General features: G+C 43.6%; 1 protein-coding gene across 2 annotated transcripts in view; it reads right to left on the reverse strand.

The window, feature by feature from the left end:
• The window catches only part of CRTC3 (CREB regulated transcription coactivator 3), a 78,532-nt gene that overhangs the window by 3,956 nt on the left and 46,751 nt on the right, over window positions 1-27,825 (reverse strand). For both annotated transcript variants that reach the window (XM_074318253.2, XM_019716109.3), the window contains exons 3-14: window positions 26,938-27,057; window positions 20,656-20,717; window positions 19,232-19,294; window positions 16,924-17,024; window positions 12,660-12,695; window positions 9,998-10,083; window positions 8,390-8,439; window positions 7,221-7,438; window positions 4,624-4,922; window positions 1,597-1,797; window positions 1,428-1,508; window positions 27-129 (exon numbers count right to left, since the gene is read on the reverse strand). In XM_074318253.2, the coding sequence (XP_074174354.2) occupies window positions 27-129; window positions 1,428-1,508; window positions 1,597-1,797; window positions 4,624-4,922; window positions 7,221-7,438; window positions 8,390-8,439; window positions 9,998-10,083; window positions 12,660-12,695; window positions 16,924-17,024; window positions 19,232-19,294; window positions 20,656-20,717; window positions 26,938-27,057 (1,420 nt within the window). The remainder of the gene's footprint in view (window positions 1-26; window positions 130-1,427; window positions 1,509-1,596; window positions 1,798-4,623; window positions 4,923-7,220; window positions 7,439-8,389; window positions 8,440-9,997; window positions 10,084-12,659; window positions 12,696-16,923; window positions 17,025-19,231; window positions 19,295-20,655; window positions 20,718-26,937; window positions 27,058-27,825) is intronic.

The raw sequence follows: 27,825 nt of genomic DNA on the forward strand, positions 1-27,825 counted from the left end.
CTGAGGGGTGGGTGGCCCACACTTACCTGTCAGGATGGTGTTTGGGAAATTCCCACAGTTGGAATACAGGTTTGGTCTCAAATGAAATGGATCCTGCGGTTCTCGGAGACCTTGTTGCACCAGTGGCACCTGGAAACAACAAAGGTTACACTGTAAGGAACGCTCTCTGCTTCCAAGGAGCGAATGCAATGGGCTCCCAGAGCAAAATTAGACGTGCAAACTGTCTCCTAGTCCCATCTCTCTAGAATCCTAGAGTTCTTTGCTGTTGTAATAACTTATATAGAACATTCTTCTCGGAAGGCAGATGCAGGCATGGAATAGGAGCTCCACAGTGTAGGGGACTTGTCCCCATTCCACACTGCCCGGCCGCTCAGCCATCCCAGGAGACACCAAGAGCTGTGGCTTCTGCGCTGCTCTGGTCTCCGTCCTCCTCCTCCTCAGCCACACTGAGGCCTGTGAAAACTGCCATCTTGGGAACCCTGTCAAGGCTCCCCAAGGATGACCAAGTAACTGATGTAGCCAGTGGGCTCTTTTCCTCTTTGATATCCAAAAAAATGAGAGAGTGGAACCCTTTCCTTCACACTCAGAGGGACGAGCCTCAGCAAGCCCCTCTATGAGAAAGCCTCTATGAAGGCTGGTTGGAACTGGGGCCTATCTTAGGTGCTTTCCAGAAATTAATTTTCTAAACTATTTTTCTTAATCTCCCAAAAGTAGGAGTTTTCAGCATTTTTCAGGCAGACACTGACTCACCAAAACTAAAATGGCTTCTCCAGACAACAGGAAGGCAAGGACTATTGGTTCTTACCAGGAGGCTTTACCACAGCCTACTCAGGAAATATCTGTCTTTATTTATTTTACTGTTATTATTATTAAGACATGGAAAGTGCTCCTTCTGTCCTTTATTCTAGCCTAGGGCCCAACCCATACTTATTGAACATTATAAAACCTAGGGAATATTAAAAATGGTCAGTGTTAGGGAAAAACCAAAAAGCAAAAGGAAATGGCTGAATGCAAACATTTTAGGGAAGGACCGCTGGCCCCAGCAGGACCCAGCTCTCCTTGGAGGCCACACACGGTGCTGGGCACAGCAACCAGGCGGAGGCTACGCCCTCCCGGAGGCTCCGTCTCCTTGACGTGACAGATTAGTGGACTGTATGCTCCCTTCCAGTAAGAACCATTCTACAGCTCTACGACTAGAGTGTCATCACAAGTCTCCTATCACTTGTTCAAATAGTTCCTCTGCTGAGGCCTGACACTAAATAAGGCAGCCAGCGCCAGCATTTTAGGGCTAGGGGAGATTCCAGGTGCTCTGAGCCAGCAAGCACATCTGAAGTCAGAGAAGTGGAGTACCTAGTGTGTTTGGAGTGGGTTCCTCACTGCACAATAGTTCCTGCTCTGAGAAGAGGCGGGCCCAGGCGATCACTCACCTGTTGAGTAAAGGCGGGGCCTGGCCTCATGGACTGCTGGTCAAAGCTCATAGGTGGGAAGAAGTTGGTCAAAGATGAGCCCTTCGGGGAAGAAGGAGGCGACCATTTAGCTTGGAACTCAAGGCAAAGGAAGCATTCCCTCCCGACTGGTGTACCTGGTGGGACTCACCTGGGCGGTCAGGAGCTGGAAGTCCGACTGGGGCAGTGCTGAGGCTGCCTGTGCCTGCTGAGTGGGGAGCTCCTGGGCGTGTGGCTGCTGTAGGAGGGGCTGGGGCAGCTCCTGGGGGGTAGGATAAGGGGGTGGGGGGGACACTTGAGTTTGAGCTTCTGTGGGCAGGAAGGAAAGCGGGCTTCGATCAGAGGACATCATCTGTAAAACAAACAAAACCACTAATTAGCTTAGCTTCTGAGTTTCTAGCAGTAAGTCCTTTATGGTTAGGAAATGTCACAGTGAGGAAATAAGCCTGAGATCTTCTTCACCGTAGGATTCTGTGCAGTGCTCTGAGAAGCCTATTTCTGCTCCTTCAAAGTATATCTCAAACCTCACTTCCCCCCAAAGCATTTCCCATTCAATGACAATGTCTACTGTCTTGAAAAACAAAACAAACAAAACCCAAAAACCCCAGCCAATTTAACCAGTTTCCTCTCAGTTTTCTCAGTGACAACCATGCTGTTCCTTTTTTTTGTTGTTTTTTTAAATCAGTAACTTCTGGTTAAAAATGGAAGACTGAAAAAAGCATTCAGCTCTACTGTCTCTCAAAACTCTACTAAACATACTAAAATATTAAATAACAGTAAACATTAATAAACAACACTAAAACAGTAACAATAACATGATAATAAACAACATGAGGACAGATAATGGGAGAGAAGAAATGGCCACAAAATTTTGAAAATGAAAAGCAGATGGACAAGTAGTGACTGGCTTGGCAGAGCTGAGAAGGTCAAATGCTCAGAGGGAGTGGAGAAACCCAGAGCCAATCTGATTGACATCACAGAATCCGAGGCCTCCTGGAATTGGGGCAGCAGGCAGCAGGGGGTGAGGATGGAGCTGAATCCAGGAGGATGTTGTCAAAGTTTACGGAACAGTAGTTGGGCTTTGGAGCCCTGGCCTTCCAGGAGACTGGGGGGTTCTACTCCCAGCCCTCTCAGGTGAGGTGTTCTACTGAAAATATGAACTTGAGCCCGCCACCGTTCTTTCCCAACTTAGCTCTGAGGGAAAGAAATCATGAAAGAAGTCATTAAAGAAAATTTCCCGGAAATGAAGAACATGAGTTTCCAGATTGAAGAAATCTACCTAATATCCAGACTCATGTCAAGCCTCATTATCCTGAAGTTTCAGAAAACTGGGGACAAAAAGAAGATCTTACAAGCCTCCTGGGGAAAAAAAGGAGATTTCATTCAAAGTATTAAGAATCAGAATGAAACTGTGTTTCTCAATAGCAGCTCTAGAAGCTAAAAGGCAATTAATAACTTCAAAATCTCAAGAGATAATTATTTCAAATTTAGTATGCTGTAGCCAGACAATTATTAATGAAATGGTGGGTAAAATAAAGACATATCTAAATCATGCCATGAACTCTTTCTTGTAAAGCTACTGAAGGATTTGTTTTTAGTTGTATTGAGAGGAGATCTACTCAATTCCGAAAGTTTCTACATACACAGAAAACCAGACTAACAAAAAAAGTAAGACATTTATTAACTCCTAGGAGGAAAAATAAACGTTCATTTTGTTATTCCATAATATACTACATTGGTAAATTCTGACTACATTATTATAACTGTGAAAACACTTAACACTGAGTACTGCTTTAATCAAAATGATAATAAACCACATTGTAAAGAATGAGGACGACGAGTAGGAAATGTGTGTATGTGTGTGGGAGGATTGGGGGAGTTGGAAGAGAACGAAAGCCCAATCTTCCATGGTTGGATGTCACTGATAATACCTAACACTAAACATCTACAACAGAATAAGCATGAAATAACATGGTTGTAACAAAGAGATTCGCTAAAGAGAAAGTAGCCATCTATAGGGAGTGAGAAATAAGGTTAGTGGGGGCGGGGAAACAACTGTAACTTCATAATACGTCCTTTAGAACCACTTGACTTTTGAAACTATGTGTATGAATAACATTGATTTTTAAAAAAAATCTAACTATTAAGCTGACAGAAAAAGCAAAAACATCTGAAAGAGGATGCTCTCTATCCCTACAGGCTCCTTAAAATGTATCTAGAAAGCCAGAGTAATAGTTTTTATATCCTATCAAATAATCTGACAAAATAAAGTTAAAGGCAATCCAATAACATGAAAAGAACCATTTTAAAAAAACAATTATGAAATACCCTCTCACCTCCTCCCCAAAGCCCACAGCTAGTAACTGGTGAAGAATGACTAATAACTGGGTCTGCTAATCCTTCCGTTGTGTTCTGTCCACTCCTCCTTGCTAAGTCATTACTCATTTATGGAGAAGTGGTGAGTAAATGATGTTATAATGTATCCAGGGAGTGACCAACAGGTTAAAAATATATTCGCTGATGATTTTGGTAAGGAGACCCACCCTAAGAGCTTAGAATAAAAACAAAGTCAACAAGTCAGAATCTGATGTTTCAATTCTTGCATTTCGGTAACAGGCTTGGGACTTCCTTCAGCCTTTCTCTAAATAGACGTCTTTGGGTTCTTTTATCTATGATCCTTATTACACCTGGTATTTCATGAACCATAAAAGTGCTGTTTCTCAAATCTGTAGTTGTAGTCAGGGCGGAGGTCTAATATCAAAGCTTCAGGAAGGTACTAAATGTCTTTTTTGGCATCCCCCTGTGGTTTAAAATACTTATAGAGCCGGTTGGTTTTCCACACCAATTTTAAAACCCCTTAGCCAACGTAGACACATCTGGACTGCATTCTCTACACCTTACCTCTTCCCCAAACCCCAACTTTAATAGTTACAGTAACTGCAAACTGTTCAATGTTCGCTTAGGAATAATCAACACAACTAGTCTGCTCTTAGAAAATCATTAATGAATTCTGAATTATTCACCCTTCTGCTCTCTCTGATTTCACATATAAGTGAGAACTGACTGCATCTGAGACCTCATGGACAATGCTTGGTGGAATGGAGCCAATCCAAAGTCACGCAGAGAAGGAAAGCAATTCCTCTATTTTTCAGTCTGTTTCATCGTAGTTTGTTTTTACCTGTGAGGAGGGATATGGGTTCAGTGGGCTAGTTGAAGAGAGCTGTCTGCTGAATCCTTGATGTGCTTCAGGGCCAGGAGAAAGTGTGAGGGGGCTGACGGGAGGCTGCCTGCGCCGAGAGGGGCCGCTCAGGTTTGTGGTGGAAAGAGACGGGTTGCTGAGGGAAAAGAGACGGAGTGAAGGGTGAAGAGCAGAGGCGTTGGGGGCAGACATCTGCTGGTGGCTGTTCAGGGAAGAGGAAAGCGCCGCCTTATCGAGCGTGGCCTGGATGGAGGGGTTGCTCCGGGAACTCTGGAGACCTGGAAGACAACAAATCCACAAGTTACTTGTCATAATTTCAGACCAAACCCTTTGTTTTCCAAAGATTAAAGAAAACTTAACTTCCTACGATCCCTATTTGATGAAGATTCTGTATGTGAAAGAGCTCTTAGGCAACTCTCCTACTGAAAATGTACGAAATGTCCGAACAGTAAGGAAAAGATGCCATCAAGAGAACGGATTTTCTTCAGAGGAAGGAGATTGCATAAAGACCTGCTGGGAGAGCAGGACCAGGTAAGCAGTGGGCAGCAGACACGAACGGGCAGTGTGCCCAGCTCCAAGCCAGGGAGAGAACCCAGGGCTGTACAACCAAGCCTGTTTAGAGCCCCCGAATCCTTCTGCCCCAGGCACACTGCCCAGGCCCGCTGCTGACTTGGGAGACATCTTTCACTGAGAGGCGTCACTCTCGGGGCGTGCCTCAGTGGACCCTTCAAATACCCTGCGCACACCAGAGAGTCATGGGAAGGACACTCTCCACGTCTCCTGCCCCACAGTTCCTTTCTTTCTGTTTTTCTGGCTCCCGAGAAATTGTCCATCACAGTCTATTCTAATTCAGGGAAAAGGAATTTTTGCTGCTGGTTAGTTTTATTTTGGGGGGAGGGTAGTGAATTTTAACATGAGCAAGAGTCTTGGGGGAAAACATTTCCATGACACCGGCTGCTAGGGTACAAGCTCGAAGGGGCCAAAGACCCTCTCCCATGCCCTGTTGGATCCCTGGCACCTGGCACGGGGCCTGGCACGGAGTGGCTTTGCTCCGTGACTGAATGCTGCTGTTGCTATGTATCTCAACTGGCAAAACCCATGTTTCAAAGTTCGGCCCGAAATTCTCGGACCAGCAGTTGAGGTAAACAGAATTGTGTATTGTTTCATGTTGACAAAAATTTAGTGTTAATGATGGAAATGAAGAAATGACAAAATATTTTTAGCTGGCAAATAACTTTTAAAGGTAGGAAGGACGTCTCTGATAAAACTCCAAGTAGTGTCTCACCACTTAACTCTCAATGTAAAGGTCAGACATTGGGCTGGCTCAAGTAAGAATTAGAACGAAAGATAAGAATTTTGATTTAAAACAAAGCCCACTCATTCAGAAAGAAAGCACAAACATCTGTAAAGAAACATGTGCAACTTCACGTACCATGCATTTTAAGTTCCATGTCTAGGAACTATAAAAACTTGACACTGGTTCTGACATGTTCTGGACAAAACAATGCTTGAGGAAAATAACAGCCAGTAATTAAACATGGCATTTTTAGCTGAAGCAAAGTGTCAGAGGCTGTACCAAAGAATGCCAGCTTCCCCAAGGCCCAAGGGAGAGTGTGACTTTACTTATGTGACTTAGATGTCTGTGTTCATACAGAATTGACTACGTCACCTAAGTAAACCAGCAGGGTAATAAAATGACCAAAAGAACCAAAAATAAAGGTGGTCAAAGAAATCAATTTTTCAAACCTAAAATTATGTCACACGATGGCAGCAGCACTGCAATCATTAGCGAACTTCCAGGGGCCACCCTGAAGGGGACCACTCTCATTTGAGTGGTGAGTTCTATCTGCATGGACAAGTCTTGTTGAACCCAGAGTGGAGAACGGCAAGCACTTTCCGCACCAAAAGCCCATCACCAAGGATCCCTTCCAAAGGAAATGTCCACACCACAATTCTTAGGACCGTTACTGCAGGGGTGACCCCGCCCTAGACGCTGACAAGAGCATCCGTCAGAATTCAAGCAAATGCAGTCACATAGGGTCTGAGCTGTAGACACTCAGACTCATAGAGTAACACCCAACTCACATTCTGGGTAGCATTTGAATATAGCTACATGTCACATCTTTTAGCACTTCTGAAAATTTGAGCCAATAATTTTGAACTGTGGTAGCTTTCTATTTAATATACATATGTATTAAGTACAAGTATTGTTGTCACTGTATCCACTGTAAATTTTGTAACATTCAAAATATTGTCTTTTGAAATCCACTGGGAAATTGGAGGGATCTACAGGTATCTGTATTTATTAAATGTCAGAATGTATCATTATGAGACACTAACACTGTTCTGCCCACATAGACTAGAATGGACCCTTGTTTCTTAATCTCAAATCCTTTTCTCCAAGTCCCAGGGACACATGGGCAGGTGAAGACGATAAAGGAGGTTTAGCAGAGCTGCTGCAGAGCTCCTCACATCCAGCAGAAACAGAGCCACCAAAGCAAACTGTCACCAGGGTCAAGAGTTACGTTATAATCTGTAAATCAGATGCCACCAGGCGACAGAGCAGGGACACTTACCAGAAGAGCTTCTTATGCCCAGGTGAGTCATAGCAGCAGGAAGGTTGCCCATACTATTCCCCATGCTCATGCTACCAAAGCCGTGGTCACCGGTGTCCAGGGAGGCTGGCAGGGGTGCTGAGTAGTGGAGGTTGGTCAGATCTGGCAATGAACCCCCAGTGTTCAGGGACCCCAGAAACGGCGAGAGGCCTATGTTTTGACCGTTGTGTGGAAAAGTACTGAAAAAGGAAAGATAAGTATTAACTTTCTAAGATCATTAGGCTTGGGGGAATAGGGCATATATGGTATTTTTCCTTGTTAAATAAACACAGTGGGTATCAAACAGCCCAGTCGTCATGTAGACTCTCTCTTCCTTATCCTGAGAACTTATATCCTTAGCTTAACCTTTCTGAAGTGCCATTTCCTTATTTGTTATCTTGGACTGAGGATGTCACCCATGCCACCTTTACAGGAATATCTTCCAAGACCAGATTAGATAACTGATCAAACGGACTTTAAAAATTATAATGCACTATAAAATGTGAGGCACTGCTCTGCATTTGTAGTTGTTTGCTAGGTTTCTAAATTACCTTTCCAACAAAAAAAAGTATCTCTGTATCAATCAGATACATTGTAAGATACAGTTTTTCATTCATAGTTTTCACACAATTTAAAGTGAGAGAGAGACATTACCATTCATTTATCAAAATCTGTTGGTTGGTCCCTCTGTGCCATGCACCGGGCTAAGTGTGGAGGTGGGATGCTGAACACGCAGCGTGTGGATCGTGGTCAGGCCCACCCTTAACACGTGCAGGCCTGCAGCCAGAGCACTAATGGAGGCCCGCATACCGTCTGTTTACATCTCTTAGTGTTACAAATCAAATGAACAAATCCTTAAATGAACTGTGTTCTATGTGTCCATCTTGGCAGATTATACCTCCATAACCTAACTCAGATCCTCCACCTCCTGGGAGTTCTGCGATGAAACACGTGGAGAGGCAGCCCCCATCCTCCGGCATGCCCCCTTCTCTTCCTACCCGAGCCCTGGCCTGCACTGCGGGGCACACACGTGGCCACCCAAGCCTATGGGCCACGCTCTGGCCATGCTCTGTGTCACCCCTGGTTGTCCCTGCTCTCAGGAGAAACGTTAGGACAGTCTCTGAGCCATGGACAGGAAGAACACTACTCACTTGCCACCTCCGACATCACAGGACCGAGGGCGCCCCGACAGGGACTGAACCTGGGGAGACAGAAAGCTGGGCTTACTCACTGGAAAGCAAGATCAAGTGTTTCAAGTGTCTTTGTAAGTGTCTGGGGCTCCTGTCAGTGCGAGCGAGAGCCGGCACATGGACACAGTATCTTCACATAGCAGCCACTTAAGTTTTGACTAGACTTTTCCAGGTGCAAAGGAGGCATACATTAATACATTTTCTCAATTTCATGTTTTATTAATTTATCTTCTAGATGAATATTTCCTTCAAACAGGCCAATGTTTTACACATAGAGCTTTTAAATAAATACACATTTTCCATTGGCCTGAAAGGAAAAGAAGAAAACAAAAAAATAAAACAAGGTGAAGAAAATAGAAATTATGTGAGACAAAAATAAATATTTCAACTAGAAAACAAGCTGGTGGGAGGGGGGCAGGAATTTTTATTTTGTTTATTGCAGAATCCTTGAACCTAGAATGCCTGGCAAAAGGTGCTCAATAAATATACTACATGATGAAAAGCATGAATGAACCTATTGGCTCACGTCTTCTCCCAGAAATGATTTCTGGAGAACTGTAAATCCTTAAGAATTAAGGGAGGTGAGCACCTCTTCCTGGAGAGAGCAGGCCCCAGGACTCAGGGACGAGAGGTGCTGCTGCCACCTTTGCCAGAAGAGATACAGCTGTGCTCTGATGGAAGCCTCCAAAACCACTTGTGCCTCCCAGAGCCAAAAAGACAGTGCGGCTGCTTCTCCTATGTTTAAGGATGTGAATTTTAAATCATATCTTTTTTCCCCCAAAAGATGAAACATCAAATACATCTGCTTTTACAAAAGACCTTCCAAGCCCACCCTAATGCTAACGATGACCTTGGTGGACGTGGCAGAAGCAAATGGAACTGGACCAGAGGAAGCCTAAATGGGCGGGATAATTAAGCACGGAGACTACATAAGCAAGTGCAAGGGGCAGCACTAAGGGCTGGGATGATGAACTGTTTTCTTTCAAAGGAAACACCGCTTTCCTACGGGAAGAAGGGCCAAGGGCTGAGTCAGAGTCAAGTACGGTGGGACCTCCCCCTCTTCCACAGTGAGAGCGTGGTGGCGGTCAGCTAGTACAACTGTAGATACAAATATTCAAAGACTCATAGAAATCATAAAACAGATGACTTGTTTACTGACTCCCTGAGGACGCAGGTCAAATGCCCTCGGTTGTAAAAAGGACTATCTGGTGAGCTAGCAAATCTGGATAGAAGCTGGTGACTGGTAGAAGGTGTTGGCTACAAAACAGAAAAGACAACCTATGACTTGTCACCAGGTGTCAGTACTTTTAGCAACATGGATGAGATCTGGGGGACTAGCGGGTTTTTCTGACTGAGTCAATTCACATGCAAGTTAGGAAGCCAAGCGATCACTGTACTAATTCATTCATCAACAGAGTGGGATAATTTTAATTTGAACCATCCTTCTCTAGTGTATCCTCCCTTCCTTTTTTCCCAATTCCTCTTGTTTTCTCCTCTGCAGGATTTTACAATGACTCCTAAAGTACACATATTCGGGGACAACAAACAAGCTGAGTGCTGCTCACCCACCTCCTTGGTCTCCCACAGCTGTTTTGGCAGTGGCTTGGCAACAGTTAACAGATTCTCTTCTTTCAATGGCCCCGGGAAAGATACCACTAAAAGGGAGGAAAAAAGCACATTCATTGCATTAGATGGCAGCCATCCCACCTTTCGCCAAATTATATTTGTAAAAAAATCATTTATTTCACAGATATTTATTGACGGTTGACCAGGAAAGGTGTTTTCAGTATCACTGTGGAGTTACATAGATGGGTAAGTCATGGACTCAACCTTTAAGGAATTTATAATCTATCTAGTTGGGGAGAAGGGCGACGCGTAAATACCCATGACTGAAAGGAGAAACGAGTGGAGGCCCATGAGAGCTAAGGAAGTGCTGAGAAGGAAGGGCACTCCCAGAGAAGTGAAAAGAAGAATAAAGGCGACAGAGGGAAATGGTAGACTTCTACTGAGTAAAGCCACTCTTTTCAACTGGAGCGTAGTAGGGTAAGTAGAGGAGAGTGGCAGGAAATAGAGCTTGGAAGGTCAAGGACAGACCAGGGAGAGCCCTGCAAATTTGGAAAGAAGAGACTGAAAGAAGAGGGATGAGGAGAGATCCACAATAATCTGGGACAGATGGAATGAGGAAAGTCAGAAAGATAAAGGTGGAGTATTATATGGACGACGTGGTGGCCGTGAAGCGGCTTGGTATTGGGCTGGGAGTTGGGGGGGATAAAGAGGGATCCAGAACCCAGAGGATTTGTGGCTGGGCAGCCGAAGCCACCCCTACTGACTCTTCAATGCTATAAAACAACCTAGCTCTACACCAAGGACCATTCCAGGGCTTTCTGCTTTAACGTTCTCAGTCATGCCAGATACAACTGCAGTGCTGAGCCTAAGACAAGGGACACGTTATTCTCAGACAGAGACCGGAAGACGAGGGCCAGCCGTCACCAGTTAAGGGATCGGATGCCAGGAAGGGGATTCAACATTAGACACTGGTGACTGCTCAGAACGACAAATGTGGTCAGAACAATGGAAGCTCTCGTCTCACAGTCATGACTGTTCTGTTTTAACCCCACACAGGATAACAGGGCCCAGAAAGAAGTCTCTTAAAACAGGGATCAAATTCTGAGAAAAAGGGTTGAAAAATGGAAAGAAAAACTCTAAAATAAGTTTATCTCATATTTAATAAAACTTAGGATATAACTGCATTGGCAGACTGTTAGGATGAGCTAAGGACAGATGGGGGCACAGTTTCCCTGCCAGCACTGTAACAGACTATGATGCAATATCTTCACACTAACCTCCTCACACCGTCATAACAGCTGTCATTCCTACTCAAATATTCCCGGCTTCATCAATGCTCCCAGGTCTCTCTTTTCATCATGATACTCAAACCACCCAATTTTGAAGAATTTATTTTGCCAACATCCTTGTTTGACTTTTTCTTCAAATGTTACCTGGTTAACTGTTAACAAACTGCTTTGGAAATGTGAACTCCACAGGGGACTTTATTTTTTCCACCACTGGGGAGTGCTGAAAAGCAGTGCCAGGCAAACGCTGGCCCTGCAGCTGACTCTCAAACTGGAGGGCAGGAATAATAGGCTTGAGAGCTTTCATAAAACAACATAATGAGACACTCAATTAAAAAATTAAAATTTTTTACTGCTCTGTAAGGTCCCATTAGGTGACAGGAAAAGTTTCAAGGGCTGAATGAGATGGCTTCGTGATTCAAGGTGACTTCTTATAAGAACGTGGTCACAGGAAATGGTTGGAGCAGATGCCAGGGCCTTAAAGAGGACTGTTTCCTTAAGAAGTTCTTTGCTTTTAGTCTCTTTTCATATTCAAGATTGGTTGGGAATTCTTCAAAGAATTCATTGGTGGAATGCAAAGAACACTGAAGCCTTTTTTACATTTCTGTCCTAGTGGATGTTTATTGATGTCGCCACTTTTCATGATGTAGTCATGGCCCAGAGCGGCTTGCCCAGAAAAGTATACAGAATGACGACAGCGCATTGTGCCTCTGGTGCAAGAGGCTCTTCATATATCATACTCCCCACGTCCTCACCTGTGCAATATATAAACCTAATTGATTTGTTCACTTTCAGATTGTGAAAATTAAATTTCAGATGATAAATATTTAAGGAAAAGAAAACAGTGCCTGGTACTGAACGAATAAATGAATTGTGTCAGACCGTCATTTGTCAATGGCTTTCAGTGTCAATTCAGCAGATCGCCAACATTACTTTACTCGGCTGCATAAAACTCAGTATCTTCTGCAAGAGTTGTAATTTCATTTTGCAATCAATTTGCATTTTCCTCGAACTGCTTCCTTATACCCGTCAATTACTGACTCACAGAAATTTCTAAATGGGCAGAGACAGACAGCTGAGGAGGGCGGGATATTGGAATAACCAGTGGTTCAAACTTTTGCTTCCCTGAACCACCCTGTCACTGTGGGGACTTGGATGAGGAGGAGCCCTTGGAATCTAACCATATATTTCTTTTCTCGTGGACCCGGGCATGGCTGGCCCTAATTTTACAGAGCATCTCAGAAAAGTAAACCAATCCACAGTTGTGAGCACTTTGGGAAGTCCTGAAAGATGAGTATTAATTAGTTCAGATGTTGAAAGGAGGTTATGTGAACTACCGTCAGCATCACACCCAGCATAGTGGCAAAATCAGTTCGTACCTTCCCCATGTCCATCATTCTCACCATCACAGAAACCTAGGGGGAAAGAAAAAAACGAGAAACAAAAAAACAGTTTTACGTGGTGCTTTCATTTTCACTTATTCATGAATTAGTAACTCTTTTGGATTTGAAAAAGAATTTTGAAAATTCCAACAATTTTGGAACACTGATGTTCATCTAAGGTACATTAGTATTTATGCTAAAATTAAGACAGATATGCTACTTTAAGTCTAACGTTGGTGCCTATCCACTTTTTTCTTCTTTAAAATTATCTCAGTCTTAACTTTTTTTACTGCCTCTGTCCTGAAAGAGGAACAATTTACAAAGTCTGAGAACTTCATTCAGATCACAAAGAAAACAAGTGTAGATGGAAACTCTCTTCCAAACGTTTTCACGGGGGAGGGCAGGGAACTCCAAAAGTCCACCTCACTGCCTCACACCTACCATGAGTGCCTAGAGGAACAAACTGGAAGCTCCGTGCTGTATGTTGTTATATATTTCTTGCAAACAGTCAAGTTATTTTTAAAAAGTAATTTATCTGGCATCTCAATCAATTTAAATAGTATATGTGATGGCCATTCACAAAATTTTAAAAATTAGGCTTTAAATAAATTCTGGCTGAATAAAGTATTTTCAATTCATAAAGTATACTGCAGAGAAGTACAGTATAGCCTATTGCTCTAGGCTAAAACCAAAGACTTACGCCAAGGATGTAATGTTACCATTCTCCTTGGAGCAATCAAATATACCAAATGAGTTTTCAGTATAAACTGGACAAATTTTTAAGTTGTAAGCCTTTAAATATCACTTATCTGAAGTTTAAATAAGTTTCTGGGTCAGCTTAATCTGTAAATTAACCTGGTTAGTCTATAAAACTTATGCTCAATATCTAATAATCATTCATTCAACATATACCGATTAAGCCCCTGCACTAGCGCTAGGTGCGGCCAGGGACGGAGTGTAGGTAAGAAGACAGAACATGGAAGCAAATTCTACGACATAGGCGGAAGGGCCTGGGGCAAGGGCAGAAGAGGCTGCGCGGAGGGCATCTGCCCCTAAACTCCTGTGATGTAGGGAATGCAAGGTCTTGTTCATGATTTAACTAAGCGTTACAGAGCTTGTTCTCTAAGCTGAGTGGGAGGCAGATTGAAAGGACAAAGCGCAAAGGCAGGAGACCAGGTGGAAACCAACAGAACAGTCCAGGTGGGAGGCAGGAAGCGAGGTACCAGCCAGGAGGACAGAAACAAAGGTCGAGCGGTGGGACTTGGCTACCGAATGGCGTCGGCTGTGGGAAAGACAGCAGTAAAGACCACACCCAGGGTTTGAGTTTAGGTGCCGGCGACAGCTGATATGTTAGCACCAAGCTAACATATGACCAAAATACCCAAGCCTGGATTTTTACTACTGGATAAAAAAATATCATGGGATACAGCTATAAATAAAGGATTAAAAATAAAAAGGAACGCCTTGTGACTAGATCTCTGCAGAGAGGACACTCACTCGCATCAGTCCCATGGGGATGGGACAGCAGTGACCAAGGCTGCATCTGTGTTCCAGGAACCCTTGTGGCCTCAGAGCTACCAAGGATGACCTCCTCAGTGTAACGGAGACCATGTTCCCTCTCCCCGCTCCCATGGTGACAAATCTAAAGTAACTCCTAGCACAGTCTTGGTTCAGCAAGAGGTAGGTGCCTTAACCAGAGCGGGTCCTTTCAGAAGCCTCTGGGGTCTCAGCCCCTCATCCTGGGCCCTCCTGCCATGTGGGTGACACTCTCAACCTCCCTATGACCTGGGGTGCTGTGCCCACCCCCTCTCCCTCCTATCTGATCAGGAACAGGCTCACTTCTTTCAGGGTTATTTGCATTTTAAAACTTTCCCTTAACTATACAGGTCAAAGCATATTGCCTATTGAAAGGTCACGGACATCCTGGCTTCTCTATACCTGTCCCAAAGGAGCTCAGGGCTGTATCCCCAAAGCTGGCCATACTCAGCCTCTGGAGCTGTGGGTGTGGAGAACACAACTCTCCCACATTCTCCAGCCCTGAGCTCTAGACTGCTTCCCGAAAGGACACGGACCATCCCAACCCCCTCCTTCACAGGCTGGAGGTGAGCCAAGGGAAGTTAAGGGACAGTCCTAGGCTTTGGGACCAGGCAAGTGTCACAGAGAGCCCTTAAATGTCTGTGTACGTATGTGAAACAATAACTAAACTGCACATGCTGCCAGGGAAAGGATTAACATTCCTTTTTACAGATTCTGGATAATTAAACAAGAAGAGAGAAATTAGAAAAATCTTGTTTGGTTGTATAAAAGTTTATTTCTGTCATTTTATAACAACTGCTTCTCAATTAGGCCTAACTATCATACAACTCAATAACCATTATGAAAATGACTAAACATGCTCAGAATCATGGCTTTATTTTCTTGGGACACAAACCGCTGCTCATGAATGTATCAAAGATTACTGCTCCTGTAGTGAAACTGTGAGCAGAGGCTCCCTTATCATCTGCTCACAACAAAACAACAACAACCAATAGTGGGAACGGTAACTGAGGCGACATCATCATGCTCAGGAAAGACTCCCAGGAAAACAGCAGTTAGCATTGCTTCTGCTACAGAGCCCAAGTCTGGGATCTAATTATATTTTCCCATCACTTTTTTAATCTTTACTTTATTTGGTTGGTCCTATAATAAGAAATACCTTTTTGCAAAGCTAGTTGATATTTTTAATATCCAAAAGGAAAAGAAAATGAAAAACTTTAATGAATTACAGGGGGAAAACACATGAAACTATTTAAAATAGCTCCCACCAGCAAATATAATTCTCCAGAAATAATTCCCATCCTTGGAGACTTGAATAATATTTTAAACACACTGCCTTCCATGTAAACACATCCATATTTGGATGTTTCTGAGTTCTGCTATACTCGCAAGGCAACTGTAAGAAGCAGCCACACGGTTCAGACATTCAAGCTGGAGGGCAGCGCACCCTCCATGGCTGTCAGATCCTGTGGCCCAACAATTTTTAACTGCTAATGTGAAAAGGAGCACCCACCATGATTCTTAACTCAACCAAGGAATTCTGCTCTAGGATTTCTTTCTTTTTCTGCTTTTCCTATTGCTCAGCCTACCGGGATCAACATTTACATTCTTTTGCTTTTCTTATTCATCCTCACTTACACCTTCTGACATCTCACCTCTTCCTTCAGAGGCTAGCTCACGCTGAGCATAAATACTCCACTCATTTAATCATTTTCTTTAGTTACCTTCTTTTCTCTTTGCATGCAAGCCTCCAAAGCTCCTTACTTACATTACCTCTGATTTCCTTGTTCTCTTCAGGCCTTTGGCCCTTTCTAGAGTAAACTTTGCTCAGAGGGCAACGCAAACGAAGGAATGCCAGAGGCAGAAATGCAGCTCTTTATTGGGGCTTCCAGGGTGAAAATCTATCAGTCTGCTTCCCTCTCAGTCAGGAAGACTAAGATCTTGCTGCACTCACAGGCCCCCACTGACCACAGTTTCTGCTTCTCTTAGGCTTTGTTCATCTACTCCCATCTCTACTTATCCTGAAGCGAAAAAATTCCATCTCCCCAGGTATCCCACTTCTCTAGCCCATATCCAATTCCAACAAAACTGCTAGCTTTACTCTCCTCTTCCCATGTGTGGAAACATGGCTAGATGGCCCTAACCGATTCCAAAAGATCTCACACTTTACAAGAAAACACCTGTTTAGGCAAATGTGGTCATCTCTGAACTGCACCAAGGGAACAAATACAGCAAAAGCTATTACTAAATCCTATTCCTACTATATGCAAGAAAATAAGACCAGGACTGTTGTCTCAGAAAGAACAGACTATTTAGGCTTTGAATTGTCTAAAAAGTAAAGGACACCAGAAAAGCTAGTGTCATCTTAGCTGAAGATTTATTCGCCTATTTCAAGACCAAACACAAAGTCCTACCTGACTATGGACTAAGAGTCAATCTGGAATATTGACTGGCATGTGGAACGGATAATTCAAAACCATTGTTCCTACTCGATTATAACCCCCGGGAAGGCAGCCTTGTTTCGTGTGCAGGTTAGATGTCAGCATCTAGTGTGTGTTCGCGGCTGCTCTGCATAAGTTCCATTCTCATTTCATCGAGAACATACACATATTTCCCCACCGAGAGCATCTTCTCTGCAGACTCCCAGGCTGGGCAAGTGCACACACCACCGAAGCTCCTAGAGGACAAAGCACAGCCGCTGTGGGCAGGGGCCTGCGTGTCTTACCCAGGTACTGGGCCGGCCAGGCCGACTGGCCTCCTCCTCCATAGGGGTCCTGGGGCTTGATGCTCAGAGCACTCGTGTGAAGGGCAGAATCAGAATTGGTCCTAAAGGGGGAAGAGAGAGTCTGGCTGAAAATCCATTTTTCCTTAGTGAAAACGCAATATTCTTAGCTGAAAATGACCAGCAGGAGAGAAGGGAAGGCTGATCCACTTACAATAACCCATAAACGAGGGGCTGGATCTCCCTGAAGTCCTTCACATCAACAATAGCCCCTGAGGATCGCCCACAGCCAACATGATTGTAAGCTGTGCGCGCACAGCCGTACACCTTGAAGCTGATGGCATCATGCTCTATCTCAGCAAGGCGGGCCTCGGACTCATGGCTTCCTCTAAGGCCTGCACACTCTTCCTCGCTCGGACAAGTACATTCTCTGAGGCTGCACTTGCTTTTTCTCCACTGACAATAACCCCTCCTCCATGAAGGACCACCGAAAGGGTTCTCAAACCCTTTCAGGGCAAGCGCAGGTCAAGACGACTTTCAAGATAATACTAAAATGTTCTCTGCCCTTTCACTCTGGTTCTCTGACGAGCGCAGTGGAGTTTTCTAGTAGCAATGTGACGTGTGATGTCACCAGACTGAATGTGTAAGGAGAGAATTCAGCTACCTTCAACACATTTGTCAACAGTATAACAATGGCTCTTCTCAGTAAAATTTTTGTTTGGGAAAATATAATTCTGTTTCTTAAAAAAATGTTATTTATGTTAACATGTAATAGGTTTATTATTTTTATTTTGCTATTTTAAAATTCATTAATAAGTGGCTCTTTAAAATTTCTCAATTTAATTTCTAATACCAATAGATAAATACCAACAGATACACCCACATAAACCAACACTCTAGGGCCTCCATGGTTTTGAAGTTTGTAAAGGAGTCCGAAGACAAAAAGTTTAGGAACCGCGGATCTATAGCATATTTCTGAAATTCCCCCAGACAGCTCCAATTCACACAGCCTTGTCGCTAAGACACGATCATTATCTCATCCAAGGGTCAAACCGTCTGCCATAAAAAGAACTTGTGGACTACAAATTGCGCTAAAATGCTGCGTTGTGGTCCGCTCCTGGCGATGGCCTTGTGTGGCCATTGAGCCGCGTGGCCTGGCTGTGCACCATGGCTGTGCTGTGTTCAGACGAGGGAGAAGCAGTTCAGAACCTGCGTGTTACAAAGGGAGGAGCATGGACTCTGGGATCAGAGAGCCCTGGGCTCAGATTCCAACTCCGTTACAGATTCAAAGAGACTCAAAAGAAAATATCATCAAATGCAGACACAACTGGGGAAAAACATTTTTTTTCTGCTTGTTTGTTTTTTCCTTTGAAGATCCTTTATTAAGCAATTCATGAATCAGTCCGCATCCCAGCTAACAGCTAGAAGGGTGCTCCCTAGGAAAATCTGAATACAGACTGGGTATTAGATAATATTAAGGAATTATTGTTAATTTTGTTAAGTGTAATCATGGCATTGTGGATATGCGTGTGTTTTTTTAAAAGGTTCTTATCAGCCTTATAGTGTTAGAGATAGTTACAGGTGAAAAACTATATCTGGCTGGTGGTGGGCTGGGAGTGAGAAGCGGGGGGCAGAGAAGACACAAGACTGGCGGAATGCTGGTAAGGACTGAGGCTGAAAGATGGGCACAAGGAACTTGGTTTAACTCTTCTTCTTCTCTCTTCTGTTTATGTTTACAATTTTGCACTATACAAAGTCGCTTGTTGTTTTTTAATCCTGGTTCCATCACATATTAGCTAAGTGGCCTTGGACAAGTCATTTAACCTCTTAGAACAGAAGAAAAACTGCATTCTTACAGGATGTTACTAGGATCGAAAAAATGACCTACGTAGAACACTTACCACTAGAGTCTGGCCCAAAGTGATCGTAACAATAGCTAACGCGCATTGAATACTTACCCTTCCTCCCACATAGTATCTTATTTACTCTTCATAACCACCCCTTGGTTAAGTACTGTTATCTCCCTTTTCTAGATGAGTAAACCAAGGCCCAGAGAAGTCAAATAACTTGTTCAGAGTCACACAGTAAGAGTCAAACTCCAGTCTCACCCCAGACCCCAGCTTTTACACTGCGCTATACTGTCCCCTGTGGACATTCAGTAAATGGTGGGAGGTCTGGGGGTTTTTAACGCTTCATATAAACACAGCTGATATGAACATCCTCCAGCAACTGGACAACAGACAAAGAACATCAGGACAATCACACGGATTGTTCTTTAAAAGTTATTTCTACTAGGAAACAACCCACGTACCTGTTAAGTGCAGATGTCAGCCTGAACCCAGGATGCTTTTCTTCTTTCCAAGGAGGCTGCTGCCTTTAAAAACCACAATAACATAAAAAGAAAAGTCGTTCAATCCACAGGAAGCGAAGGAGAGACTCAGACCTGGGTGTGAGAACTGACTCTTCCACTCGCCTCTCTGCACGGCCTGAGGAAAGTCATTTCAAAATGCTCATTTTGCTCATCATTACTAAAATGAGATCAGACTGAATGATCTCTCCAGTTCTATGATTTCTGATTTCTACGATAAAAACTACCATAAATCCATGAGAATGGGATTAGCGAGCTGGGTATATAAGGGATTAAAAAAAGAGGGGTGAACAAGCACCTTTGAATGCCTCGGGAAATGGTTCACATCTATGATCGACCCTCTCTAGGTGACATGAGGTCTTGCTTCAGATGTGGAAAAAAGTTACCCCTTAACAAAGCCCAAATGTGTGTGCAGGGCGATCCTAGGTGCAAAACCGTCGCATTCCCATACAGAGGGCCGTGAAGAGGAATGTAACCGGTATAGTTACCCAGGGAATGAAAATATTCATCCAACTAATCCTCATGCCTGAAAAGCATAAGACATTTTTTCCTGGATATAAAATTTTAAAATATCAGTTTGATATTTTAAAATATCATCTTTCTATGATTTAAGAGAAAGTATTGCATTGATCCTACAACCTTGGGTCCTAAGATTCTAGAAGGCAGTTGAAAACCTACTTGAGGTAGGCCAGCCCTCCCTCACGCGGCCCTCCCCAGGTCCTGCCCACGTGACCCACAGTGAGTACCGGGGCAGCACGTGCCCAGACAACAGATGGAGAGTAGATCTCAGCCCAGAGAGCTCCATATTTTCAGTACGCACAACTCAAATGCCTCCTAAATCTGACCTGGTGATTTGAAGATGATACCGCACACATAGTTTTCAGTTAATTTTACATGCTGTTACCCTCTGTACTAAAAAACACTCAGTTTTTTAAATTATGTGCCCTCTGTATACCAAAGTACTCAGACAGACCCTAAATCAAATCCACTGTGCAAACTACCATCTGGGGAGCTTACCAAAGCTTACGTTCCTTTCAGCAGCGGACTAAAACACCTGAGGACAGGCAACTATTTCTCCATGTCTCAACTATAAGAACACCAACTCAGAGTATCACATTGGTAAATGTATTCCAAATGTGTTTCTGCATGGTTTTAAAAATGAAGCTCTGGATTTATTTAAATAACTTTTCAGTTTAGATTTTCATATAAGCCATGATTAGACACGAAAAGCTTGTTTTATAAGAGAAAACAAGATTCTACGCTTTATATTAGAAATTTCTAAAACAGCATTCAAGGTTGATAAAATAAAGTAAAAGCATCCAAAAACAACACATGCCCATCATATCTTTAAAATATGGCTTGCTTACCTTGGCCAGCTTTCATCCAGGGGCTGAGAGGAGTAGTTGGCTCCAAAAGTACTACCATCAAAGTAGAATTTTTAATAAAGGAAAAATAAACATAATGAAAAGGTGAAGCAGAATTAAGACACTGGACTTGTGGAGAGTTAAACAACTGAGTTTTTGGCTCTTATCTTCATCTCTACACCCAACAGCTCTTCCTCCACACTTTCTCTTATCAGCTTCCTCTGGAAAGTCCATTCCTCTATCTTCTAACCAGCACCGTCTTTGCATGATTCATGCGGGATGTTTCTTATTTTTTATGCCTGTCTAGCCTCGCTTGTTTTTAAGAACTCCCTCCAATGCCACCCAAAGCTGGTAACGCTGTCATTCTATGCAGGCCTCCCTGTCCCACGGGAGGTACCCAGGCCTAGTACTTCTAGTCACAGTGCCTTATTCCCTAGAAATAATTATTGGTTCACGGATGGGCTTAGGACACAAACAGGTCCAAAGAGAGTGCTTTTGAGGGGAGAAAAAGCAGCTGCCCCAGTTGGGGTGGTGAAAGCCTACCTACATATGACAGCAACACAGAGGTGGCATCTCGCAGGTACAGAGTCTCAATGCTGTTGTATGAAGCCCTAGATCTAACCCTTGGGTGACAAAAGCCAATAAATTTCTTTTTTTCAGGTTAAGGAGGGTTCTTGCTACTTATGACCAAAAGAGAGCTGCATTAGATTGCAGAGAAACGCAAACTTCCTTATGTTGTCAGGGCCTCTGTTCTATAAACTCCGCATTCTTCAGCGGGCCTAGCATGACTGAGAACATATTCCAGATGCGTGGAGAAACAAACGTGACGCTGCGCTATACATGCTGAGTGCAGTAGAGACATTTTGGTTAATTTAGGTAATTACACCCACAGAATAGTCTTCTAAAACATTTTTAGTATTATTCTCCTGCTAAAACATCATCAATGATTCTCTATAAAAGAAGCCGTCGTGTTTGGGCTCGGAAGGAAACAGGACCTACACATAGGCTGGGTGGCCACTGCAGGTAAACACAGAATCTGGCATCAATAAAATATGGCCACTAATGAACTCTTAACCACTCAGCGAGAAATGTTTCCTTTGCCCGAGCATTATGATCACAAGTTCCGCTTTCTGTGTATTAATTTTGTCGTGTCTAGTTATCTTATTTCTTAACCTGAACCTGCGTCAATACACTAAAACAGAGATTTTTCAAAAGAGAGACATTTCTTCAACATTAACTGTTAGGCGTAATTATATGAAGTACAGATAAGAGACCACAGTAGGAGGCAGAAGAGGAAAAGGTGATAAAAATACAAGATAAAGAAATACGAAGGCCCTCTCAGAGGTAAAACATAGCAGTATTTTAGTCGGCAGAGCCATGAGGCAGGAGGCCCTGAATCTTGTAACCTGTGGGTATCTGTCTTTCTCTTTTCTTTAGAGTTTGATGAATCTCTATCCAGAAAAGCTTAATTTCATGAAGCAGAAATTAACCACTTCGCTCAGTACAACTTCCATCCTTGAATTCATCAAGTCCAATTATCCGGCCCTGGTAATACAAATCAGAACGCAGCAGGGTAATAGGAATATAATGATCGAACATCGATTATTTCAGTGTTGAGGTACGGTAGCATTTTCATCTTTCTGACGCTAATGTTACATACAATCCATCATATTGAAGGAGGGCGCCATCCACCTGCTGCTCGCCCAGGTTGGGAACCTCAGTGAACCCCGTGTGTTCTCTCTCCAACTCCCTGCAGTCCTGCAAAGGAAAATCCCTCTCCCGTTCCTGCCTCAGTCAGTCCTTCGACGAGGGGACTCTTACTCCTTCCCTACTCGGGAGTGTCAGAGGGAAAGTTCTTACTCACTCTTCCCCAAAGGAAGGGGAGTAGCTCTGCTGTTGATAAGACAGCACATCTGTTGGCCCGTTTACCCGAGGGTGGGGTCGCTGAGCCACAGAAGCTCCGAAGTTCCACCCATCTCTTTTTTGTGCTGCCTGCGTCGTGGGTGGTGAGCACGGAGGGTTCTTCTTTCGGCTTCCTGTTCCCTGTGGTAAGCGCACCTGCCTGGGGGCCTGCCATTTTCTCTCCTACCTTCTGGAACTCTGTTCTAACAGAGTCCGAGTCTGTGGGGCAGGCCTGACCTTCCATGCAGCTGGCGGGATAAGTGAACTTGGAATCTGCTTAATCGAACCCACCCACCAAGATGAGTGGCAGGGTCAGATTTAATATATAAAACGGGTCACAATTTGGTTCCTTTGTAATTTCTCAACCATGTCTTCACCATCATTCTACTTCCTCTTGTCCTTTACCTCCAACTATGTCCTGCTAGAGCACATCTGAAAGTCGAGTGTTAGGGGAAGTGTCTCAGTGGGATCTTTCTGAGTCTTCGCGTATATGAGAATATTTTCCTGTTTGCCTCAGCACACGAGTGACAAATAGGTGGCATGTGGACTTTTAAAGTCTGAATATTTTCTCCTTAAAACGGAAAACAAGCATTTCCTTGTCTTTTGAGATGGAAATCTCTAATGGGTGTTAGGTAAAAACTGGGTCTTGTGATCAAATAAATTTTGGAAACCTTGGGTTAAAGATAAGAAGCTTCTCAACTGCAGGGCTTCTCGGAGCCCTAACATTAACTGAAGCTCCAAGGATAGTACAGTGTTTCTCAAATGTTAACAGCCCAGGTACTTCAAAGAAACAGTGTCCTATAAACCGATGTCCCCACATTTTCATCTCCTTGTATGAAAAGAATCAAAGCAAGGCCTATTCCAAAGAGGAAAGCCATTTCTAACTGTGGCAGGTCTTAAGGCATCTCTTCACGAGTGTTCACACTAGTTTCCTAGATGCAGTATACTCTCAAACCTTCTTGGGAATATAAATCAGAAATTTCCTAAATATTCATTTTACTCTTTCTAAAAACACCTCTCTTTTAGAGTAAGGCATTTGCTATCATTCACCAGTGTTTTCCCTTCTTTTCCAATGTATTACCTATAGGTCTGAGATACTTTTACATTTGCTGTCAACTTATGTTAACGGTTCAGAAATTCAACAAGACAGTATTTGGGGTCCATGTTAACTGCCCTGGAGTGAGGACTGAGAAGGGCTGGTGAAGACGTGAGCAGCTGCAGAAAGACAGCAGAGCTCCTATTTGGAATTCTCATGGGTCGTGCCTCTCCTCGGCCTTAGTGCAGGCCCAGGCAGAGCCCCAGTAGCCAGTGCCCTGGTCTTTGCTTGTGGGGGCCACTCATGCCAACAGCCAAGCCCACTGCACCAGCCTCCTCTGCGGTTATGCCGCCCACCGCAGATGGCATCTCCCCGGCTACCCACTCTGGGAAGAAGCTGGGATATTTGTTAAACAATGTTCGTTTCATCTGAGATCATTGTATCATAGGGCTGAACCCTGGTGCAGGCAAGTCTGCCCATTCTAAAACAACACCCCGGCCAAGAAACAGCTGTCACAAGAGAATTCTGAACACATTTTTTCTTTTTGTTCTAACAATGATTCAAACCAGTGTTAATGCTTTCAAACGATAAAACTTCATTAAGGGGGTAATATACAAGTGTGAAAGGCAACTATTTTAAGCAAATTATTTCAAAATCAGATGAAGGCACGAAAAGAAAGAGACTCACAGCCCTCTTCCTTCAAGTTCTCCCATACACATTAATATCTTCAACATAAAATCATCCAACTTTTATATTTTACTGGGTGCTCATGGTCCCTTGATTGCTCAGAAGGGACTTCGCTCGCTGTTCATTAATGAGCAGGCCTACGCTAAAGAACTATTTTTGGAGTCAGCAGATGTCCAGTCCCAATTAGGTGTTTAAGAAGAGAAGACAGTGAGACAGCTTGTGATTTGTGAATCACAAGACTTGTACTGGTCGCTGAACGACTTTCATTTATCTCTATACTAACTGGGTTTTTGCTTCTTCTCCCCGGCCGCTGGCCGGCCTACAGAACTGATCTGCTCTGCTATTGCTTTCAGAAGTTGATCCACATTTGAGGTCAGTAATATGTTACCTGAAAAGAGACAGAGTCCCCTGAACACACAGTGTAGTCTCCCCTCTGGGACTCTGCCTGGAACATTCCCTTCCCAGCTACTTTCCTCTCTACATCACTTACAGCCAACTGAAATTATTTTCCTTAATCATGTTTTACTTTTTGCTATCTGTCATTTCCCATAGGGCTGTAAACGCAAGAAGACAGGGACACGTCTGTCCTATTCATCCGAGTCCACAGTGCTGAGAACAGTGTGCCTCATACAGAGAAAGGACTCTGGAAATATCTGTTGAATAAATGAACACACTATCCCCTTACTTCTTTCTTATCCTTCAAACCTCAGATTTTCCTCCAGATGCCGTCTCCATCCTGTCAGGACTGCTTCAGGCCGCCCCTCCTATGAGCTCATACCGCCCGAGCTGTCTCAGCTGCAGCTCACCACACTGCTGCGGCTGAGTCCTCGCCTCGCTGCCTCTCGGACTGAACGATAAACAACCTGAGGACAGGGACCATCTATGTTCATTGTAATGTCTGCGGTGTCTACAATGGTACCTCACACAGTAGGTGTGTAAGTCGTTGGGCGAATGAACATGCCTCCTCTTCCAAAGTATTCCTTCCATTATAAAAGCTGCAAGTATGTGTATATATTTAGACTACACTTGCTGCAAAAAGGATCTGAGGTAGCTACACACACAGACAGACAGACACACACACACACACACACACACACACACACACACAAATTTAGAAAGAACAACTACATAGAAAGAGGAATTGAGAAATTAGAAAAAGATATATTGTTAAATCAAGCAAAGAAACAGTCTTTTGCCTGAAAATTCCAAGCAATTTGGAGAACGGTTTGATGTACCACACATATGTCACGTATGTGAATTAACTGAAGAATTGCCTCAATTCTCCTTTCCCTTTCGCATTCTATGTAAAAGTTATCACACATTCCAGAAAGGGATTCTCAACATCAGTTGTCATCTTCACTTTCCTTGAAAATGGCCACATGAGTCAGAAGTCAGGGTACTCGGTAGATTGAATGTGGTGGGTCCCCGGGGGCAGAAGAGAGGAACAAATAAACGTTCCCTGAGGTCATGGTCCTTGCCTCCAAATACATGAAAAACTGCAAGAAGCCTGAGGGCAAGAAAAGCAGCACTTCCTCTGTGCCCCCACAACTCCTCCCAGGCACGTCTGAGCAGATGGTGTGGTGCAGTGAGGGGGGCCCAGGCCCAGAGTCAGCTTGACCTGGGCTGAATCAGGGCCCCTCCAAACTCAGCACTGGAATCTTAGGCAAGCAACTCTGACGCTCAGTTTCCTCACTGGAAAATTGGGGTTAAAACAATAAACTGCTCAGTGAGTTTTCAAGACGAAATGACATCGACGCTGCCCAGCACAGTGCCTGGCATGGGTAGGTGCTCAGTCAACATGAGCGCCCTTCCCCCCACTTCCTGGTTTCTAGGCTCCTGAAGCCAATTCGACCATCACTGCCAGGAATTCAGCTCAGCAGTAAGACTCACCCCGCCTCTCAGCGCCTCCCTCTCTCCATGTGTGAGAAGAGTGAAGTGACAGGCCCCTCTATGCTTATTCTATGTCCTCTCCCACAAAATCCAGCTCCTCCTGTGCCCCCAAAGCCCTCGGCACAGTGCTGATGGTCATCCAGCAGAGGACCCCACCTCAGCCCCTGGTAAGGACTGGTCAACTAAAACTGTCAGGTGAATTCACAACCTCTGTGTCTTTATTCCTAGTTAACAGCATAGGAGGATACATTATTGTACGAGAATTTTCTTAAATACCAGCTTTATATTTTAGTTGTCACTTACTGAGTTTGAAACTCCATAAATAGAAAATCATATGAAACGTCTTCTGCAAGTTCTAAGAGCAGGTCAGCTAGTCAACAGAAATAACAATAAATCACATATCTGTGTATCTGTTTTAGCTAGATAAACTAAATTTCTCGAAGCTCATTCAAAGTCAGGTTTAACTCTGAACTTGCTGATTTCTCAAGAAAATGCTGAGAAAGCCTTGCAGTTACATGTTGTTTATGTTCAGTTACTTCATTAAAGTGAACTTTACTGATGTTTTCGTAAAGTAAACACGTACCATGATCTTTCCAATTTTTGGCTGCAGAGATGTTGCTAGTTTCCAACTCACTTATTTTTTATTGCCTCCATTCATCAGATAAAATGAAGATTTTTGAGGCCAAAGAGGAATTGCAGAGAAGATAAATCCTGAAAACCTTCCAAACATTTCAAAACGTATCCTCTCTTCAGACAATGAGAAAGGATATCTGTCGTCCTGGCTTGTCCCCAGACCTTCGGTGAAGGGGGTGGAAGCGCGTCCTGGATGGCCTTTCCACCAGCCCGTGGTGGCGGGTTCCCCGCAAGCTGTCAGCTTGATGAAATGACGGCTGCAGAGAGAAGGGAAGAAGAGTTGGCCTGTGACCATGACGTTGCCACTAGGACAACAATTGATAACACAACAAAGGTCAAGACTGATTTTGTAATTTTACTGTATGTCTGTATATGTGTATGACTGTGCCTGAGTCAAGCTAAATAAAATAATGTAGCACACAGAGCCATTTCTGTAGTTATAGAATAATTAAAAATAGTCTTCAGTGTGTTAAGATGAGAGCTGAAAGAATTATATATTAAGAATTGTCAGAGTTTGGCGGTGGAGAATCAGGGGACTATGGATTCATATATCAAATCCCAGAAACTAGGAAGTATACTTGAAATGTAAATGAGGTACATTTAAGACAGAATAAACTGGATACCTGTCCAGAAACACAGATACAGTGTCAGAAATACAATGCGATAGCTATTGACTGGGGACTATTTGTTCTGTACAGTTTCTTTTTAAAATTTCGATTGAATTGACAATGTTTAAAAATCCATCCTCAGGGACTTCCAGTACACAGTCAAAACTCTTGGCCACACTGGTCCCACATGGCAGCGATGGGCTGACACTGAGTGGCTGCTCTCTGTAAGTGGGACGCCCACTCTCAGGCTCCTAATTCTAACACCAGACCACTTTATTGACTCATTGGGTCAGACATTTGAGTCTGTAACCCAAGTGAAGAAGAGAAAAGGAATATGCGCTAAATACAAGTGGAAAACATGTATCTCGTTATTTCCAAAATGGCACAAATGAAAGTACACAGAAATTCACGATGAAT

This window comes from Rhinolophus sinicus, chromosome 13 (assembly GCF_057876585.1).
Source record: "Rhinolophus sinicus isolate RSI-liver-muscle chromosome 13, RSI-T2T, whole genome shotgun sequence".
Taxonomy (NCBI): domain Eukaryota; kingdom Metazoa; phylum Chordata; class Mammalia; order Chiroptera; family Rhinolophidae; genus Rhinolophus; species Rhinolophus sinicus.